This window comes from Sinocyclocheilus rhinocerous, unplaced genomic scaffold, assembly GCF_001515625.1.
Source record: "Sinocyclocheilus rhinocerous isolate Xijiao unplaced genomic scaffold, SAMN03320098_v1.1 scaffold1121, whole genome shotgun sequence".
Taxonomy (NCBI): Eukaryota; Metazoa; Chordata; class Actinopteri; order Cypriniformes; family Cyprinidae; genus Sinocyclocheilus; species Sinocyclocheilus rhinocerous.
The window spans coordinates 154,139-176,749 of NW_015670367.1; the positions used below are offsets into that span (position 1 = coordinate 154,139).

Genomic DNA, 22,611 nt, shown 5'->3' on the forward strand with positions numbered 1-22,611 from the left:
ATGAAGTTTGTGACAGTGCAATTAGAAAAAAACCAGACCGGTATGGCATGTTTGGAAGGGTTGCCAGAAGAAAGCCTCTTTTCTCTAAAAAATAACATGGCAGGATAGCTTTGGTTTGCAAAGCTGCATCTGAACAAACCATAAGATTTCTACAACAATGTCCTTTGAACAGACGAGATCAAAGTGGAGATGTTTGGCCATAATGCACAGCGCCACGTTTGGTGAAAACCTAAAGAGCATATCGGCACAAACACCTCATAGCAAAAGTCAAGCATGCTGGTGGAGGGGTGATGATTTTGGGCTTGTCTTGTAGCCACAGGACCTGAGCACCTCACAGTCATTGAGTCGACCATGAGCTCCTCTGTATATCAAAGTATTCCAGAGTCAAATGTGAGGCCATCCCTCTGACAGCTAAAGCTTGGCCAAGATTGGGTCATGCAACAGGACAATGATCCCAAGCACACCAGCAAATCTACAACAGAATGGCTGAAAAAGAAAAGAAATCAAGGTGTTGCAATAGCCCAGTCAAAATCCAGACCTCAGCCTGACTGAAATGCTGGGGATAGAGCTGAGCATTAACAAATACCCACAAACCTCAATAAACTGGAGCAACGTTGTAAAGAAGAGTGAGCCAAAACTCATCCAGAACGATCTGAGAGACTGATAAAGTCATACAGAAAATGATTACTTTTATTGCTGCTAAAAGTGGATCTACAAGCAACTGACTCATAGGGTGTCCCTAGTTTGTCACCCGTTGCTTTTCCATATTGGATTTATTTTTGCTAAATAAATAATGACAGTGTGATATGTCATGTGTTGTTGTTCATCTGAGGTTTTATTTTTCAAATTTTAAGACCTGCCAAGGACCATATGATTTTTTTTATTATGCCTTGATACAGAAAAGCATGGAATTTTGTGTATATATAGCCCTCATATTTTTTTTACAGAATTGTAAAATTGGTGAAATGCATGGTGTAGTCTTGTCTGGATGAAAACGCATTACCTTGAATTATATAGCAGGGGATTGAGTTGTTGCAGTAGATATTTTTGTAGAGACGGTGTTAATGAAGTGAATGATAAAATATTCTAATGTCCTTGTATTTGTGTTTTGCGTGTAGCCCACATCTGCTCTAATCAGATTATGGGCTGGGGAGAGAAAGCCATTGAGATCCGTTCTGTTGAGACGGGACATCTGGATGGAGTCTTCATGCACAAGAGAGCTCAGAGGCTCAAGTTCCTGTGTGAAAGAAACGACAAGGTGATACATTTTCACATACACAGCACTTTACACAAATGGGGTACAAAATAGGGCCACTTTACTTTTTCAAAAGAAAAGTAGATGCTAAAGTGGATACTTAACCATACCTCAGGTGGTGAAAATAAATTGTTAATAGTTGTTTAAGGGGGAAAAAAAAGTTTTTATATTCTGTTCATGTTCTATGATGTCTGCTAGTTTTTCAATTCACTGCAGTTCACTCAATTTGCTGCCAAAATATAGGACGAAACCCATAAATTGTGTGATTTTTTTTTTTTTCCCCTAGCAATATTAGATAAACATCAACAAAATGTTTAAAAATAAATAAATAATGGGTAACAGAATTGAATGGTTGTGCTTGACAAACAATTTGTGTAAAAATTACATTTACATTTGTGCATTTTGAAGATGCTTTTATGCAAAGCAACTTGCATTGCATTTAAGATCGTCATTTATTTGTTTTATTTATTTGATCAGTCCATTCTTTCCCTTGGCATTGCTATCACCATGCTCTACTATTTGAGCTAAAGGAAAGAAAAATTGAGAAAATGAAAGGAGATTCTCCCGTCGAGAAAAACTGACGTTACTTTAAGGGAATGGTATATATTTTGTAATAAAGGAAAATAATGCAGGGCTGCATGCAAAATTTGAGACGGAGCTAAATATTAAGTTTTTAGTCATTAAAATAAGGTAATAATTAAAAAATATTATTTAATACAATGAACTGAATATCAATTCAGTTGAATTACACGGAAAAATTATCTTCTCACAAAGCTTGTCCACTTTACGCTGTAATCATGTTTTTTTTTCTTTCTCTCTTTTTAGGTGTTTTTTGCATCAGTGCGCTCAGGTGGCAGCAGTCAAGTCTACTTCATGACTCTCAACAGAAACTGCATTATGAACTGGTGAAAGAGCTGCCACATGAACATAGATTCTGCTGTGCACACATACAAACACTGAAGAGATAGTCCTCACAGATAATAACACCCACATACACTCTCACACTCTGTAAATACACACACACACTCCTGCACAAACCTCCATATAGAACACACAGTTATTTACTTCACATCTTCCTGAAGACACTTCATTCTGCTGTGATCTCTGAGCCAACTGTACAAGGCGTGCGTGCGTCTGCCATGAGCGCGCTGCTGACCTCTGACAGAGCAATGTTGTGTTCATCTGATTCCACATGGGTTAGCTTTCAGCTCACTGGGGCCAATGTTCCTCACTGCTAATGTTTCTGACCTTTTTAGGACCAGACAAAAAGACTAATTGTACATTATTCTACTAGAAATGTGTGTAAACTACGAGAATCGTTCAATTGTTGCTCGTCTTGTGACGCAGCAGCGGTGTGCGTGTGTTTGAGAGACTTTATAAGCTACTTCAAGCAGCAGAAACAACTTGAAACTGCAGTGGTGTGAATGTGGTACTGCAACATCTGTAATTTTCCATTTCCACTGTATAGTGTAGTAGTCGATTGTTCTTGGTTGCATTCAGAGTTCCAGATAAAAGTGATATAACGTTTTCTTTCAACAAGTAGAAGTATAGAAACTGATTTAAAAATATAAGTTTTAACATATTCTGAGACGGCTTCCCTTCTGAGCAAGGGAAGGTTTTCGCTTTCTTGATGTATAAACAATAATCTGACGCCTGTGTCACCAAACTGTTTGTTCGATGGGAACGGTGGTGGCCGCTTACGGAGCAGGATCCAGCGTTTTGCTTTTCCACTAGTCACCCACAATGGAGCAACAGTCTCTGGTTTTCGCTTTTCAAAGCACTTTTTTTCTTTCTATGTGGGAAGTATCATCATATCTACTACAGTTTGATATTCTCCGTACGTAAGCGTATTTGGTATTACTCCGACTTTTATTATCTGCTGTTCTATAGCTGTTCTATTGCAATACGTGCTGTGTGCTCGTTCTTGTTCGAAGTTTTACGAGGGAGTTCCTCTTGGGTTATTTTGATTTTAGACAGGAAGATACAGTAAGCTACTCCGGATATGATTGAAAGCGTTTTTTTGGCAGCATAAACGTATAGTTCACAATGTAAATTGTAAATAGCAGCCATGATCGTATTTAGATCTCATTTGTATTCAGTAGGCACATGATTTTTTTTTTAGGAGTTCAATCGCTACACGACTGCGTAATACACTTGAGAGTGATTTCATAACTGAGTCATGTGTTTGTGCTGTCAAAATTGCTTGCTTATGGGAGGTGTAGTTTTTTTAGGCAGGCTTGTAGTTCATCAGGGATGTGTGCATTTGATCAGACTTTTTTCTTTGATATTTGGACCCCACCATTAGCAACACAAACGTCATGTTTTAGATGAAGACTTGGGTGGATCGGAGCAAGAATATTCTTTTGTTTATCTGACAGTGTGCCAGTGAGCTGCACGTGTGTGCGGGAGTGAGTGAGTATCAGTGGGAAATATTAATCAGTAACATATAGTAGGATCAGTATAAAGCAATAGTTTAAGGATTATTGACAGGTTTGTGCCTGGTGTTACTGTCTCCAGCTCTGCAATACTAGACTAGAGATTTTTCTCAAGCCTTTCACTCATTTCCATGCAGATAATCTACATTTACCTAAAAAGAATACCTTCACAATCTAGTCTTTTCTCTTTCCCTATTTGATGAAGATGGTATTATACCATTATATCGCTTAAATGCTGCCTTTACAAATAAAAGTTTGTGTACACTGATCACAGAATAGAATATTTGATGCACTCTGTCCCTCCTAAACAGTTTTCTAGTTATTAACACTAAATAATTTTTGCACTGATTTGTACAGTAGCTTGTGGCGGTACAATCATCATCTATTACCTAATAGCCCCTCCCACTGGACATATTGCCTGCTGTCGCACAGTCTAGACAAAACTAAATACAGATGACACATTCAGTAAGTCATTATTAAAATATGGCAGTGCAACACTTCAGACAAATAATTATAAATAGTTGCATTTCCGAGAGAGGCGGGGGCTTATAGTTCGATTGTTCATCATCTGTTAGTGGGCAAAATCAAACCGAACTTGTAGGCTACTGTGCCATTATGACAGATTCACTCTCTCTGAGACTTACTTCGTTTGTGCCCCTTACTTACTCTCTTACTTGCTATAGAACTTAAGCATTTCCCTGCTTAGTAAATCAAACTGCCATGTTTACTGAAATAACAGTGCCTTGGGTTGGGTGTATTTGCTTGATTGTGTGCATGTGTGTGTGGGAGAGCGTTGAGCATGTGATTGTTTTAATAAGAACTGAAGTTCAGGGAAGAGAAAAGTCCAGTTAGGGGTCTTGTGCCAACAAAGTGCACTTAAACTGACAATAGCCAGAGCACCAAAACAGGCTCTTCTCACTCTGTTTTAGCACAAAAGCCATGCCATAATGAGTTCATTCCTCCAGTTTGAAGGCAGTATTTAGATGTTTGCTTACCACCATATTACAGTCCAAACGCCCTACATTTACATGACAAGACGAGCATGTTGTGGAGTGCGTGATGGTGATGCTTGTAGCTCGTATATCAGTGGCTATATCGTTTGGCCAAACAGGGAAAGCCTCTGGTTTTCATGCTGGAGGTTCACGAAAGGTTCGGGTTGTCATGGTGAGGAGCTGCTCGCATGCGTGTGATGTAACAGTCCCCAGCATTCCCAAGAGCTCTTGGAATTTGGTGCGATTTTGCCTTTGTTTAATAGTAAATGTGTATAATTGTGTTCACACTACTGGATTGACAGATTTTATGTTTTTAAAGAAGAATTATGATGTAATGAATAACGAAATTAAATGGTTTTGCAAATTAGATAAGGAGTTTATATTAAGATTACAATGGCCTGTCGGGATGGTGGAAATGAATGGAATGTAAATTTATATAAAAAATAATTTGATGAACATAACCTTATCAATAGAACTGAATAAAAGAATGCATTGATAAATAGCATTTCTCTGGTTGAAGTATAATCATTCGAGCACAAAGCTTCTCCCTGTCGAGCTGTACATACGGCTGTACGTTCAGTAGCCCTTTTTCCAAGCGAGTGTTATAAAAGAGAGCGTGTGGGTGTGTGACTGTGCATGTGTGAATAGGAGAGCTATTTTTGATCTGCGTGTGTGCTGTTCATTATTCCCTCAGAGGAAAAAGAGTGGGGGAAATGTAGACCAAGACCAGTCGACAGCGATTGAGGACCAGAATGGTCAAACATACATTCATCATCACTGGACTCAAGCCACAGATGCGACTCCGGTCATGTTTGTAAATGCCACTGACCAATTGAACATTTTAGTCTTTCCACAGCAGCTGACCACAGCACAAAAGCTTGTATTGAAATGTAATTCCATGTGTCAGGGGTTGTTCTGAAGGTGCACACGTTGTTGGCTTTATTGTGGACGTTATTGAATGTAATCAGTTTGTTTTATTCTGGTCTATTAAACTGATCTGTTGGATTGAAGGCTTGTTAGACTTTTACAGAATCCATGGTTTAGGTGCACATGTAAATATGATATTTTACACTCCATCCCCCAGATCTGAACCAATCTTTATCATTGAAATGCCTGTTCTCCTTTATATCCAACGAGAGCATCATTTTAAACCAGTCGGTCTTTAAAAAGCTAGACTAGTTAATGTGTAGCAGTCTTCGAGAGATGCGGAGCTGTCTGGTTTTCGTTTTAAGGCCTTTACTGCTGTGTTTGAGAAATTTATCTACTCTACATGCTATTAGCACTATGCTAACACGTGACATTTCTCTTGTCGTTCTCTAGTAATACAAAGTTAATCCCTTAGCTGATTTTTGTAAAATATTTACTACTCCAAAGAAAAAGAAAAAGTTCATGATTTGTAGTTCTTTTACTTTGTGATTTTGGTTCAATCTCATAGCAGTAGCCAGGAGGGGTTAAAGGTTGTTTTGGAGGTCTTGATAAAGTTGATCCTCTGTGATGGGTTGATTATCATTCTTTTCATTTAGTTTTTAAAAGTTTTTATGTTTCAGAAAAAAAAGTAGATGTTTCGGACATATTTTTAGTGTTTCTGTTTAGGAGAGGGAATGCTTCAGTTGATTTTAAGTCATTTTAAAGATTGAATGCATTCACAAGTCTGTAATGTCTCAATACAGCATTATTTGAAAATTAAAAATAACTTGATCTCTGTTAAAATGGTGTAACTCTTTATTCCTTCAAGCTCATTTTATTAGATTGTATTATTCTTTAAAAAATATATTTAAATTCACATGGTAGCATGTGCTCATATATTTTTATGACATATTAGATAATTATCAAATAGAGTACAAAAGCTCAGATGAGTCAATTAAATGTCATACTGTTTCTGGTGACTGAGACAGGAACCATAAAGAAGTGACTGGGCTGTAGTAGATATTAGAGAAAAAAAAATGTGAAAAACACATTCTGATGTTGACGCAAAAAGCTTTGCATCCAATCCAACTTTCCAAATGTTGGCCCAAATTTATCATATGCAAGTGTGTTCGGTATCAAACTTCTGTTGCTGTTTATACTTTTGCAACACTGTCAGATTAATAATTTTGCTGGTCCAATGTGAAGTCTGGGTCCTTAAAAAAACAGCTGAGAAGCACTTTTATGAATGGAGTAATTTCACATAGTAAGTATTCACACAGCCTTGTGAGCCACCTGTGGTCACATATTTAGTGGCACAGATTTTTATTGATTTATTTTCAGTTTTCTTTATTCTCCTTAGGATGCGGCACACAGGAAAACATGAATAAAAGCTTTAAAAAAAAAAGTCAAATTTAAACAAAAATGAAAGTCAAAACATCATATATTTACTTGTATACTGGAATATGCCGGCATATGCATCTATAAAAACATGGACTACATAAAGTGTGATCTGAATCAACTAGGACAATTCTTGGTGGGTAACTGTCTCAGGTCTTCCATATTTTCAACTCTACATGCTCATGGAAACATCAGTACTTTAGGCTTATTTTTGAGTATAGATGACAGAATGGAAGTCAAAATAAAAATGATTGCTCTTAAATGGATCAACACCCACCACTTAGAGCTCAAGGTTCAGTCTCAAAATAAAGCATGTCAAAAAAATGTTTTAGATTTGTACGCTCAAATTAGACAACTCAATGCACATTTCTCCAAATGTACTTGTGTACCATGTAGGTCCAGCAAACCTTTAGTAAGGGGGAAAAAAGCAAGTGTGTGTGTGTAAACATTTCTGTTTCAAACGTGTGGTCCAAACCTAACTATAGTGTGATATGTATAGAGTGATGTCGCACTGAAGAGATTGGTGTAAACGTGTAACTAATTATATATATTATGTACAGGTTTTTGTCAGGCATGTGTCTGTGTAGGCAAGTGTACATCATATGTACAGTAAAGTACATACATTGTGTATGATGAGTGAATAATGTGTACAATATGTGAGCTGTGTGTGGTCAGTTCCAGATCTTCAGGAAGCTGTCCCAGGAACCTGTGCTTACAGCCATGCCATCATCTGTGACCCCAAGACAGCTCACACGATTGTCATGGCCAGCCAGCACTCCTGTAAAAGACAATGAGTGTGACGGGTTAAAGTGTATACATACAGTTTATATTGGGCCAGTTCAAAACCTGTATTTTAGTGGATATCCCACCTCATGCATGCAGCATGTATACGCTACCGTTCAAAAGTTTGGGATTGGTAAGATCTATTAAATGTTTGGAAAGAAGTCTCGTATGCTCAACAAGGATGCATTTCTTTGATCAAAAAGACATTAAGTAGTTATATTGTGAAATATTACAATTAAAAAAAATCTAAATTCTTTTCTATTTTAATACATTTTAAAATGTAATTTATACCTGTGATAGCAAATCTAAATTTTCAGAATCATTACTCAAGTCTTCAGTGTCACATGATTCTTCAGAAATCATTCTAATGCTGATTTGATGCTAAAATTTGAGCACTTACTATCAATGTTGAAAACAGTTGTGCTGCTTAAAGTGCCCCTATTATGCCATTTAATATTCTCCTAATATTGTTTTGGGAGTCTCCTACAATAGGTTCACATGCATGCAAGGTCAAGCAACGCTTTCATTTTCTCAAAATATGCTTTTAATACCACCTCATTTTCCAGCGATTCTCAAACGATTCGTTCGAATCAGTTCTAAAGGTGCGTCCCAAATCATGCACTATTCTATGACGTTTTGTAGTATAAATAGTGTGAGTAGTGCATTCACACTGAACATTCCAAAAAGAAAAAGTGCACTTTAAAGGGGTCATATGATGCGCAAAAGACATGAAGTTGCAAAGACTAAAGTCTCAAAACCAAAGAGATATTCTTTATCAAAGTTAAGACTCTGCCACGCCCCCCTAAAACGGCTCGTTCTAACACGCCCCCACATATCTACCTCACTATGTGGAAATATTTGCATAATGCGGCCCAAATGTGCACGCAAAGAAAGAAGGCATGGTTTCAGTAACAGCAGTTAGTGTTGAAGCAGCCATGTCAAGGAGACGCTGTGTGTTTCTAGGCGACGGCGCGGCATGAAGTCGAACGCACCTAATGATTCAGTCTCTCTAAACCCCTCCTTCCCGTGAGCCTTCTCTGCTCTGATTGGTCAGATGGCCCAGTCTGTTGTAATTGGTCCACCGTGTACAGTGTGTCTCGGAAACATTACATCCGTTATCATAGTTCTGTATTTTGAACGCTCTGTAGAAAATATAAACATCTATTATTATCATACTTACTTGTTGTGATTCAGTAGAGCTAGCTGGTCCAAATAGACTGGGTACTGAGCCATCTTTCAAGAGCAAGCATTTTGTTAACCCCACATTAGAGAAGCAGTCGTCAGTAAAATGACGTGTTTGAGGGCGGGTCACGTTGTTCGTGGCCGGCCTACGTAGAACATAGGCGGCCATTATGCAAATGTGTTACTAACGACTCGTTCAGGCTGTTCAGAGTTGATTGTTTCTTTTGGGAGACAATAACTTTATTTATCGTGCACTTTCGGCTTTACAACTTTGCAGATCGTTTGCATTCACATACAGCTACATTACACACTGCATGAAAGGCAATATTCAAAATGGCATAACAGGGGCACTTAAATGTTTTTGTGGAAAAATATTTTGTGAGATGTTTTTCAGGATTCTTTGATGAATAGATGTTTATTTGAAAATAATTTATTTGAAATATAAATCGACTGTAACATTATTATTATAACATTCTTGTAACATTATAATTGTCTAAATAAAAGTAATAAATTATTTAAAAATAAAATTGTACTGATTCTAACCTTCTGAAAGGAAGTGTAAAAATGAAGCAAAATAATATAAAATAACAGTATTATAATATGAATATATAATAGTATGAATATTTCCATTTAAAAGGCATATTAAAAATAGTTTTTATTAATAATGTGCATTTGAGTAATGTACTTTTATTTTGTAAATATAATATAATCTACTTTAATTGAAGTAATCTACACTACAAGCAAGTGTAGCAATGCAACAAAACTATCTTGTACTGTAGGCAGCTCGGTTTTTTTTTTTTTACAAGATCGGCATAATTTGTTACAGTCTGATCCAAGAATTTAGAGCTAATTTCTGTATTTTACATTTGTGTAAATACCAGTGCCGGATTGTTCAATCTTCTGTTCCCCTAAACCCCGTAGATCCTACGTCACTATTGTTCAGAGACCTCACAAGTTACAAATGAAACATTTTGCAAACGGTTACTGTACTGCCACAAAATATTAACGCCAGTATGCTCACCTGCTCGGTCTCCCTTCATGGCGTCCCAGATGTTGCAGTTAAAGTCATCATAGCCGGCGAGCAGCAGACGGCCAGAGCGGGAGAAGGCCACAGAGGTGATGCCACAGATGATATTATCATGAGAGTATAAACACAGCTCCTGATCCGCACGCAGGTCAAACAGCTCTTTAAGCTGTATATGGAGCAAATGTTGTCTAGTCCACCACAGGCCACAAAGTTTCCAGATGGCGCATACGCACATGTCATCACCCATGATGACCGTAACGGGATGGCATGAATCTGAAGTTTATCATATTGAACATACACGCAAAGATTAAAACAGGCTGTTGAAATATAACCTACGAGAAAATATTTAACTGACCTTTTGCCAGTGTTAGCGGTGAACTGTCTTCCTAAATAATCATTTAGTTCACCTGATGAATATAATGTGACTTTACAATACACTTACTACAGGGACAATCAACTTGGCATTGGTTTACTTGATGGTGATAGACAGTTCATGAAAAGCTTTGGTTACTAACTCAAAAAACTACAGTACTTGGCTGCACCATCATGTGCTTTATGTGTAATAATATGATGGAGCTACAGACCTTGTTTGTAGTGTAGCTGTCCCAGACAATGAGTTTTCCATCCTGTGAGGCACTAACAAGAAGCCTGAGGATAAGATAAGGAAACGGACATATATTATTATAGATAAAAAGAGAATATAAGTGTCAGGATTCTGGACTGTCTGTGTCGTGTTTTGCCCGTTTCTGTTCCTGTTTGTCCTTATTTGGTCATGTTCCTGTCCTCGTTTAGTTTGATTATTAGTTTATTCCCCACACATGTCTATCCCTGGTCAAGTCGAGTATATAATATGTAGTCTGCCTCATGTTTCTTGGTCGGGTCTACTGAGTTGTGTTCGTGTGTCGCTCCTTGTTCCTGAGTTGGATTTACCTGTGTCTTGGATATAATAAAGACTATTTTGTGTATTCCACGGCTCCGTGTTCCTTCCGGCAGCGATCGTGACAACAAGACAGTGAGTGAAGTGGCTGGTGGCAACTGAAAGTTTGTGCTACACAACTATTTATTTTACAGAGTTACTTTGAATTCATAAACTGAACTTACAGCTTTCAGCTGCACTCACTTTATTTCTTTATTCCAGCTCAATTCAGCTAGTTGGTGAGAAAAAATTAACTGAATCACCAAGTAGCTTATGTTATTTGCTTGTAGGCTTATGTATTCTCAGTACTGCTGTTTCCTATATGGAGAGTACGCAGCCTTAGGCAACTAGAAAGGGTGCACGAAATTAAGAGGGTTTTTTTTGGCTTAGGGCACACATTTGGCTGGTGTTTTTTTTATTTTACACACAGGCACCTTTAAAGGGGTCATATGATGCGATTTCAATTTTTCCTTTCTCTTTGAAGTGTTACAAGCTCTTGGTGCATAAATATGCAGCGCTTAGTTAATATTGTATTAAAACACTATGGGTGTGTCTCAATCAGCTCCCTAACTCGTAAATTGGTATATAGGGATGGCTGACGCGAAACTGACATTTCGACGCAGTGTTGAGATCCTGAAACGTAGATGTTTCGAAACGCTGCTCTGAAGTGTGATTCAAAACACCCATGTCACGTGACAACTCACTGCTCTGTGTGTGTGTGCACTTGGATGGGTTAAATGCAGAGCACAAATTCAGAGTATGGCACACCATATTTGGCTACACATTATGCCACTTTTTTTTCACTCTTTTATGGACGTCGCCATCTTTGATATTACTTTGGTCACTGTTGCTATGGTTACTGGTAAGAAATTCGAGCTTGACACCCGTTGCACGTTCAAACAGACAGTATTTGAGACGCTACTGTAAGTTGCTATGTGAAAGGGACATTTCGAGACTCACTACTCACTACAGGTATGTGTTCTCTACCCGTTTATGCTGGAAACAAAACAAAAAAATGTGTCTTTTCAAATCTTCTATTGCGTGTCATATTTGAGTTGGCTGGTGTGGTTTGTTTCGCGCTTCAGAAATGTGACATGCATAGTTTCCGGTAAGGAAGCATAGTGAGCATGGATGCTCCCTACTTTTTGCGGTGAATTGTGGGATTTTTCAGGGAGCGAACGTTCCAGTGCACTGGAAGGATTTCGCGATGAGACAGCCCTTAAAATGGCTGACTCCCTGACTACTGAACTAGGGAGCTGATTGAAACGCATCCTATATTTCATTCTGTGGTAAAATTAATAAAGTATTATTATTAATTAAATACTGATAATGATGATAATTTGTCAGAGTTTATAGAACAGACCTCTGATAGTCAAATTTTTTTTGGCTGCATAATTGAAGATGCCTCATTTCAGAAAACTAACCATTGCATTCCAAAGTAAGAAAGACATTACAATAAGTTACACCTAAAAAATAAATAACTCAAATTTTATAATGGGTACTTTTCTGAAATGAGACATCTTTAAAGAAATGAGGGTGACAAATGCGACCTCTGGAGGGTGCAGCCTTCAAAATCACACACAGTTAAAAATATGGGCTGTTAATGGACATCAGTGGAATGTTATGACGGAAATGACGTCATGCAGACAGTCTGTAAACTAGAGCGTAATGCGGACAAGGGAAGTATTCTTTCGACTTTATAGTTACTACAGTATAACTGTACAAATGGCTCTAGTGCAGTATGTCCTTGGAGTATAGAACAGCTCACAAAAATCATACATCTTTAAAGAAATTCATTTCCATTGTGACAGTACTGCAGCTGTAGATGATTGGCCAAAAAAGATTAGTTAACATGTGGGTCAATGTGTCATGTTGTTCATTGTCTTCTGTGCCGTCAACAGGTGCAAAAACCAAAGCCAAGGCACAAACCACTGAGTCATGCTCATCTGCTACTTTTAACTTTTTTTTTTTGTTCTCTTTGATGCCAGGTGTAAGCGGTGAATTGTTAGAAGGTTGCGGATAGAGATACCTGGAGTCTGAGCCCCAGTGCATGGCGTAGATTTTAGCCAAATGCCCACGCAGTGTGCGCCTCGTCCTCATCTGTATCCTCCCCACCGGATCCAGGCCTGCTGTTATCTACCACACACGCACAAATGCCACATAAATGAAAACCCACAGACCTCTGGAGATCACATCATCCGGCTCCTACATGTAATTACATCTCACCTGAGTGAGTGTGGAGTCTCCACATGCTTTCCTGGCATCCTGAGGGACAGAAGACAATGTTAGTGAATCATTCTACTGTCACCATTTGTACGTGGAGGTATGGCCAGTTTTTAAAATGATCAGGATCTCAGTGCACACTTAATTTTGAGTGGAGTCTCAGGAAAGCCACTACAGCATCACTAGAAATTGCTTATGGCATCCATACTGCTCTAAAAGCCAAACACAGTAACTACACCAACACGGAGTCTTGAAATTGATTCGATTTTCTCAAATATATTTTATTGTATTGAAATACCTAGTGCTCTGAGTTAGTTTTTTCTGTTGATACCCTTGCAAATGTTCAAGTCAAAGCTTGTTTTAGAATTTTTAGGAAAAATGGCTCTTCAACGTCTTATTTAGTTTCTATTTTAGAATTTATAATTTAAGTTTTGCCATGAAAATAGCAATGGAAGCTGGCATGGCATTTAAAAAAAAAAAGCAAACACACTGTTTTCTCTGAATATGCACTCAGAAAATGATAATCAGTGCAGATTTTAAGCCCTAAATTAGACTTCATATAAGTGTATTTAGCAGTGACATGATAAACACTCATTTTGTTCATTATTATATATAAGGGATAATGTAAAGCCAACTGTCATTATGGCAACATAAACCCTAACATGGTGATCAGGACCCCAATGCAGTTTATTTTTAGCAGTATCAGAAGGACTCACTCTGATCTGATTGCGCAATTGCTCAGCCTCCTGACGAAGCTGCTCGAGCTCACTCATCTTGAAATGACCTTTAACCTTTACCCTCTGAACTCTCTCACCCCTGCAGACACCTGTAGAATAAAACAAGACATGTGATTAACATCAGAGGCCACAGTGTTCTAGTTGAACCCAGTTACGAATCACAGACAGTTTGTAGGATTGACAAGCAGAATAATACAAATGTTACATTGCAATTTGAAAGTAATTTTTTTTTTTATTAATCTTGATTTTAATAAGTCTATTGGTAAGATGTTTTATTGTAATATGTATAAAAGATGTGTTTAGTACTGGTAATTTCATAGTGCAGATGTCCTGCGGGTTTATATTAACATTACGGCATAATCTTTAATCTGGTATAATCTGGCTAACAACCTATGATTTAATAGGATTAATATTCTGGGAGCCATTCTAAACAGAAACAAGACCGTAAATAAAAGTGTGTGTATCAGATAGAGAGATTTGATATTTCAATCATTAATTTGTTCTAAATTACATTTTATGTTGTTTGCTTTGGCAATACAAAATGTACTTTAGGCCATGCCAATATAGTTATTTGAATTGAATTTAAATTAGAGAAAGAATAGGTTGCCTGACCTGAAACCATACATGAGGTTACACATTTAAATTGGCATGCAAAAACACACAGGATTTTTGCATGTGTTTTTTACACAGTCAAATGTGTCACAAATCATCAACCAATCCCATAGTCTTTTGAACCTTGTGAACAGTTCTACTTTGCATGTATCCAGTTATAACCCACAGATCTCAGTATGGCTACTGTATCAATGCTGATGGGAGCTGTGAGACACGGATGCAAAAATTATTGTTATTACCCCCTTACCACACATACTTATTAGAGAACCTTAATTCCCTCAACACACACACGCAAACATAACACCACAGCAGGAAGAAAGAAATTAAGCAATGTATAAGAATCAATCTGTGAGGAAACTCCACACAAACAGCATAAAAGCTACACACACCCACTTGAAAACTTACATCACAACCCATCATAGAGAAAGAAGCAGCAATGATGTATAATTCCATTTTACCCACTAAACCTTTCGCTCAGATAAATGGCTTAGATCGGAGGAATCTTGGCTAATCTAGATGACTCAAACGCCTTCTGAACCTTTTAAGGTCTTTAAGCATGTTGGGAAAGCAGCAGCTGGTTAAGGAGAGAAGGGTTAGTTATCCTCTGGTCCATACTAGTGCACCATCTGGACTGATGTATAGTGTTTGAAATCAGCTATATATATATGTATGTTACAAATAGCCTAAGGATTAAGCATTATCTATTTATTAACCTACTGTTTTTTTTTTTATCTTCTTTGCAGTGGGGTTATATTATTGTCAGCACTATGTAAAATAATACGACTTCATACATTAAATATGACTGGAGGGGGCTGTCAGCTGATAAGCACCAAATTGAGAGCAATAACAAGGCCACCACCTCGGAGTAGGCAAATGTATTCTCCGTCGCCATAAAACAGGTAAAATGTTTTCTACAACTATTTTACAGACAGAAGCTCCAAAACAGACAGATGATATGTGGAAACAGCATGTTGCATCCGGCTTCCATCATCACGTTGCCGCAGAATGACGGCTGTACCAGTGGCGAAGCCAGAAATTTAAAACTGAGTGGACCTTGTTAACATAGTGTGGACCTCAGTGCCTTTTTCAAAAATAATTTTACAATAGCCTACATGAGATTAAAATAGGGATGCAAATTTCGTATGATTTTTGTGACCGGAATGACTGAGGATCATACACTACCAGACTTTAATATATGATGGCCAGTTTTTCCTCTGTGACTATTTAAAAAGTCGGTGAGTGTATGATGCCTAGTGTTTAAAAATCTGGTCAGAAAACTGGGCATCATACACTACACGACTGAGGATCACACACTACCAGTCAGAGCCGATCCTCCCTATACGCAAAATACGCAAGCTGCGTAGGGCCCCCGAAACACCAGGGGGCCCCCCTTGCTCTCAAAGATTATTTAATTTGAGTTTCATTTTTGAATTTGGCCAGCGGTTATGAAAACATGAATGATCATTTCTTTTAATGTGGTGCGCTGTCGGCCTTTCTATGTAAAAATCAGTCAAATTATGTAATGTGAATGTCGTACAGTCTTGCTCGAGACTAAAAAAACGAGTTGAAAGCGTACCGAGCCGCGGAAAAGACACTGTTTCTCAAGCGCGATTCGAGACAGAGTGAAACACGGACAAATGCGTTTCATTCATTCGTTCATAACCACTCATAGTGCCAACATCAATATGTGGTTCAAAATCGGCTGAAAATATCAAACATGTTTGATATCCTCCGACTGGATGGAATCAAAGTCTGAAGCTAAAAAATCGGGAGTCTAACCATCGTACACTACACGATTTTCAATTAAATCTGTCGACTCAAATCTGCAGACTGGCTCTGACTTTCAGCAACTATTGCCTGAACTTCTCCAGACTGTAAATCGGGGTAAAGGTTGTGTAGTGTATTCCAGCCTTTAGTGAAACACGGACAAATGTGTTTCATTCATTTGTTCATAACCACTCATAGTGCCAACATCAATATGTGGTTCAAAATCAGCTGAAAATATCAAACATGTTTGATATCCTCCGACTGGATGGAATCAAAGTCTGAAGCTAAAAAATCGGGAGTCTAACCATCGTACACTACACGATTTTCAATTAAATCTGTCGACTCAAATCTGCAGACTGGCTCTGACTTTCAGCAACTATTGCCTGAACTTCTCCAGACTGTAAATCGGGGTAAAGGTTGTTTAGTGTATTCCAGCCTTTAGAGTGACATTACATGCTGCTTTGAACATCTAACAGTTAAAAAGTTGCACAGTTCAATGGAAGAAACGCGGACTTGACAACCCTGCATCCAACACGTGTACACTACACGATTTTCAATTAAATCTGTCGATTCAAATCTGCAGACTGGCTCTGACTTTCAGCAACTATTGCCTGAACTTCTCCAGACTGTAAATCGGGGTAAAGGTTGTGTAGTGTATTCCAGCCTTTAGAGTGACATTACATGCTGCTTTGAACATCTAACAGTTAAAAAGTTGCACAGTTCAATGGAAGAAACGCGGACTTGACAACCCTGCATCCAACACGTACGAGCTACAGAAGTCAGATTTCACTGATCACGGGTTGAGAGGAGATATGACTAACAAGATCATACTGGAGGATTTGCTGCTCCAACAGATCCTGAGCTCATTGAAAAACATCCCATAAATATCTCATAAGATGTGCTTCCTTTACACAGAGCACGCGTGATCGTGAAAGTGAACAGTGAGCGCTCATTCAAAAGAGATTATATACTCTGCATATCAATAGCGGCTCCCTAATGCGTGAAAATTCTATGCAATGTTAGAATGTTTGCGGGAGCGGGCGGAACTGGACACAAAAATCTTGGGAGCGGAACATACACGCTGCAGGAGCGGGCGGTAATGGTCAGAAATTTAGTGGGAGCGGGATTAAAGGTGCGTTAATGCCATATCGGAATTCCCATAATTACGAGATTCCAACTTGTAAAAAGCGTTCACGTCCTCGTAGAACTCGTAATTACAACTTGTGAACTGGGAGTTTTCTGAGAGCTACGACTTGTACCATGTGACCGCTGTACCAACTGACCACCGCAGGCTCTGTTTAGGCGTTGATAGTGTTGCCATAGAAAAGCATAATTCCGAGTCCGAGGACGTGAACAGCTCCGAGTAGAACGTCATGTGTTGTCATCTCGAAATTACGGTAATTACGATATGGCGTGAATGCAGCATAAGAAAACAGTCCCTCGCAGGGCTCTAATACAAAAACGCAAACAATGATTGGCGACTGTAGAAAACAAAAGCCGAATCCCGGACATTTTGGGCGATTTAGAAATCGATTTAAAAATGCCGGACACATTTTTTTAGGTCCAAAAAGAGGGAATGTCCGGTAAAAAGAGGAGTATGTAATGTATGCAGGATTTTTCTTCTTTCCTCATTTGATTGGTCGGGCCAGCAGTCAATCTGGGTGGGCCAGTGCCACCCTGGCCCTTATGTAGCCTCGCCACTGGGCTGTACAGAACCATTTTGGTTAAATCAGCGTTCCATTACTGATACAAAAGCGCCCAATACTAATAATATGTTCGTTGCATTTGTGTCTATGGAGTTCTGTTAGCATGAACTATAAAGAAATGTCAGACTTTGCCCCACCCCTACAGCTGAATGCAGAGTGACATATGCACTCTCTGCATACTGCGAGGAAAGGGAGAAAAGTAAGCGGCACATCTATCGTTTACTGACACCAACCGCTGTTTTCACTGAAACCACAACCTATTTAAACTACGCATCCTTTTAAACCAGGGAGACAGCTGCAAAATGTGCGTTTGCTTGGTCACATGGGTTACGTTTGTATTTGAGTTAGATCGTCCTACGCCCAGAATAACAGACATGTGAACGGTTAACCTCGGTTAGTCCTCTTTTATCTTTCTACTGTGGCGGCATACACTTAAAGATGTGACAGAATTCACATACAGTGCTTGTTATGTTTCCCCTTTAAGGATGTTTAGTTGCCTGTGGTGGGGGAGGTTTCCCCTTTAAGGGTTTTACGTTTTGCTAGTTCATTAAAGCAATAGCCAGTTCACGGCTTTTCATCCAATTGTTCATTTAATCGCACAAACACCTACACTACTGACATTTGCATATGGCAAGCCGTTTTAACAAGTATTCCTTAATTAAACCTAACTAGTATCTATATTTGATGCTTATTTTTTATCATTAGTATGTAATCAAGTACTGACTAGTATCTTATATTGGGATCTGGGGTTCAAATATCAACTATTCGTATGCATGTATTCCAGTATTTGCTATTCCAATTTTGCTAGTAACTTCATTAATAACAAGTAGCTTACTTATTCTTTAGTTACTTCTCCAGTTTCTATTCCAGTTTTCCTGGTGTTAACTAAAGGCTGGAATACACTACATGACTTTTTAAATCTGAAGAGATATTAAAACACTAGGCATCATACACTTACCAACTTTGTAAACAGTCACAGAAGAAACACTGTCCATCATACACTACACGACTGAGGATCACACACTACCAGACTTTAAAGTCATTCCGATCACAACAAACTCACACAAAAATGTACGTCTTGTTGTTAAGAGACGTATGACAAATGAAAACAATGTGTTCTAAATCGGCTCAAAATATCAAACATGTTTGATATCCTCCTAGTCTGAAGCTGAGTCTGTGACCATCATAAATCCGTGTATCATTCGTTCATTCGTTTTTTTTTTGTTTAATATTGAATGTAGAAAATTGAGAAAACGGCTCCTTTTTCGTTTTTTCATTTTTTTCCAAAAAACGAAAAACAAGAATTCCGCTTAATTCTTTGGTTTTTTTTTTCGTTCAGGGTTGGAAATATGAATAAACAGCTTGAATATTTGATTTCTACACGTGGGCGGGAATTAAACACCCCTTTCTGCTGATTGGTCAGCCGAAGATCAAACCGTGCCGTCATCAGTTCTTCCGCAGTTCCGCACAGCAGAATAATATTCCTCCGCTGCTGCAGTTGTACGGATCTTTAACGCGTTTATTGCAACTACATTACATCTTTTTCTCACCAAACAACCAGACTAACGAATAGCTCGACACAATCTGTACCAGGGCAGAGCCTACAGGGCTTTCTTCGGTGTAGACCAGCGGTTCTCAAAGTGCCAGGGGGTCCGCAAAATAATTTGCTATAGCCTACCATATTTTCCATACTGTAAAGTCACGTTTTTTTTATCACGATACATGCTGTAATTTATTCCAGTGACTTATATAATGCATTTAACGTCAGTCAAGTAATCTAAATGTAGACTTTTAAAAGCAGGAGCATCAAGTATTAATTGGTTCATGTTTGTGGTGTGTGCGCCGGAGAGATGTTCAAGGAGACCGAGACGCGCTAAAGCAGCGCATTCTGATGTTGATGAAAGGCATGACATTTTGTAGTTATTTTGAATGTGTGTGTGTGTATATATATATACACACCATACGACTATAAATGACAAGAGTATTATTTCCCATTAACATTAATTAATACTTAATATAAATTTAATAAACTCAGCAAAAACAAAGTTATGACTGCTGCATATTTTCTGTACACTTCAATACTGGTCTGCGCTTGACTGTAATCGCGTTTGTCTGCTTATTTAGTTTACTGAGTTCATTTAACCCATAGCAATTTATTGAAACTGTGTGAACTAGGGAAACTACTCAGTTAAAGGGATAGTTCACCCAAAAATGAAAATTTGATGTTTATCTGCTTATCCCAAGGGCATCCAAGATGTAGGTGACTTTGTTTCTTCAGTAGAACACAAATGATGATTTTTAACTCCAACCGTTGCAGTCTATCAGTCGTATAATGCATGGCAATGGTATCAAAATCTATGAGAGTAAAAAAAACATGCACAGACAAATCCAAATTAAACCCTGTTTTTTTTTTACAAATCTGTCATAAAATAATCATATGCAACTCGTGGCGTATATACCAAGCGTTCTGAATGTATGCTGTAGGGTTTGGTGAGAAACAAACCGAAATGGCAAGTTATAGAAAATATTGCATTGCAGTCCTGTGCTAGTGTGCAGTAACTCGCACCGCGCACAAGCGCATATTTGTATGAGATCAATTTTAATCAATTTTTAATAAAACAAAAGACTACATTATAAAACTCAGAAGAGTATGTATTTTAATATCTCTGTTCTCCGGTTGTTCTTGCGTGAACATTATAGGCCTATCATATATTCAATGCATTATTCTTTCCTTTTTATATTAGTGTTTAAAATATTTAATTTAAAAGTAAATAATTAATTAAACAAACAAACTCACTGGGCGACCAGGGTAGGCTATGACAGCCGTCCTATCATACCCTGCCATGCCCAGCTGATGATGCAAAGCATATCTACACAGAAGAAAGCCCTGTCTAGGCTCTGCCTCGGTACGGATTGTGTTGAGCTATTCGTTAGTCTAGTTGTTTGATGAGAAAAAGATGAAATGTAGTTGCAATAAACGCGTTAAGAATCCTGCAGCACCGGAGGACTATTATTCTTCTGCACGGAACTGTGGAAGAAGTGATGACAGCACGGTTTGATCGAAATCGAATATTCAAGCTGTTTATTCATTTTTCCACACCTGAACGAAAAACGAAAAATTAAGCAGAATTCTTGATACACGGATTATCATACACTATGCGATTTTTCAATGAAACCTGTCAACTCAAATCTGCAGACTGGCTCTGTCTTACGTCAATTAGCGTCAACTTGTTTGGACTGTAAATTGGAAAAATCGGGGGGGAAATCGTGTAGTGTATCCCATCCTTAATCAAACACTAGTACCCATTTATTGGACATTATGGTGTAGGGGTTGAACGACTTCAGATTTTTTAAAGTTGACATTAATGTGATGAAAGTCGGTGCAACGTCGACTAGACACTGATGATGTAACAAGTATGAACAAATAAGCCTGAACCTTGAGCTGAGACTCGAACACGTTGTGCACAGCTATGGCATATGACACAGCGCTGCCCACATGCCTATTGCTCCTATAACAGCTCATTTTTATCAGTTCTTTTGTTTTTGGGGCGTTATATTTCTTACAGATTTCTGCATGTTCTAAATCAGATACAGATAAAGTAGCACAGTAAAGATTCCATTTATATGAATGCATTAGTGAGAGAGCAATTGCGTGTGTGAATTAATTCTAACTGGCAGCTCTTTGAATGGGGAAACATCAAACTCTCCAAAACTGTTTGCCAAGCTTAAGATTAAATTTCATATTTGAAATCACCAATGAAATCTGACAACAACTGTCTCATAAATGTTGTTTCTTTTCCTCAAATAGCATTGAAAAAAGCTTATTTTTCAGGCTATACCAGCCAGTGCGCATGTGCAGTCCTGAGCGCACGTCTCAGAACGCTGACTGTTTCTATAGCAACCGGGACTTATAATGGCAACTGCAGTGACACGCTGACTTTACTGATTAGTGATTGGCTCTTTTACTCAGAAGGCGGGGCTTCATTCGATAGAGCGGCCATATTGAGCATTGCATGTTTCCCCATTCAAAGCTATATGAGTGACATGTCTTGGGTATTCTATAGTCTTTGGTTACTATGAAGCAGCGCATTAGATTAGAACGGCGATTAACTTGTTGTCTTGGGAATTCTATAGTCTTTGGTTACTATGAAGCAGCGCATTAGATTAGAACGGCGATTAACTTGTACAATAAGCTGTTTAAAACATGCATTCTCCTGTTCAATTTCGAGCATCCAGTTGGTATAATCACACGTTTTGTGGAGCGCTTTTGAAGTATGCATTTATTTGCATTTTAACTGTTTGGAAACAGAGCGTAAATGTGGACTTCAATGATTTATTATCTAGCGACTAGTTGACGTCAAGCTTAAAGCGTCATGGCAGAGCATTAAAGTCACCTAATCGACTAGTCATCTAGTCTGTGCAACCCCTACTATGGTGTATTCAAATTGGTACTAATAAAAAATATCTACCAATAATATTTGAAATGAACAAAGTAGCCATTCTGATTAATTATTACATATGACAAGCAAAAAAGCAAGTGTCAATAGCATAATAAGAGATAAGTAATGTTAACCTGTTAACCCGCACCTGGACGCCGGCGCACTGAACGCTATTTGTTTGCACGTGTCAATGTTTACGAATAGATTAAATGAAAAGGGACATAAAAAATCTT

The 22,611-nt window shown here is 38.2% G+C and overlaps 1 protein-coding gene and 1 pseudogene across 1 annotated transcript in view; one reads left to right on the plus strand and one right to left on the minus strand.

The window, feature by feature from the left end:
* Positions 1-5,100, plus strand: part of LOC107734112 (misshapen-like kinase 1) — a 34,213-nt gene extending 29,113 nt beyond the window's left edge. The window contains exons 29-30 of the mRNA XM_016545965.1: positions 1,119-1,258; positions 2,081-5,100. Of these exons, the coding sequence (XP_016401451.1) occupies positions 1,119-1,258; positions 2,081-2,164 (224 nt within the window). The 3' untranslated portion in view covers positions 2,165-5,100. The remainder of the gene's footprint in view (positions 1-1,118; positions 1,259-2,080) is intronic.
* Positions 5,101-6,578: 1,478 nt separating this feature from the next.
* The window catches only part of LOC107734123 (guanine nucleotide-binding protein G(I)/G(S)/G(T) subunit beta-2-like), an 18,126-nt pseudogene continuing 2,093 nt past the window's right edge, over positions 6,579-22,611 (minus strand).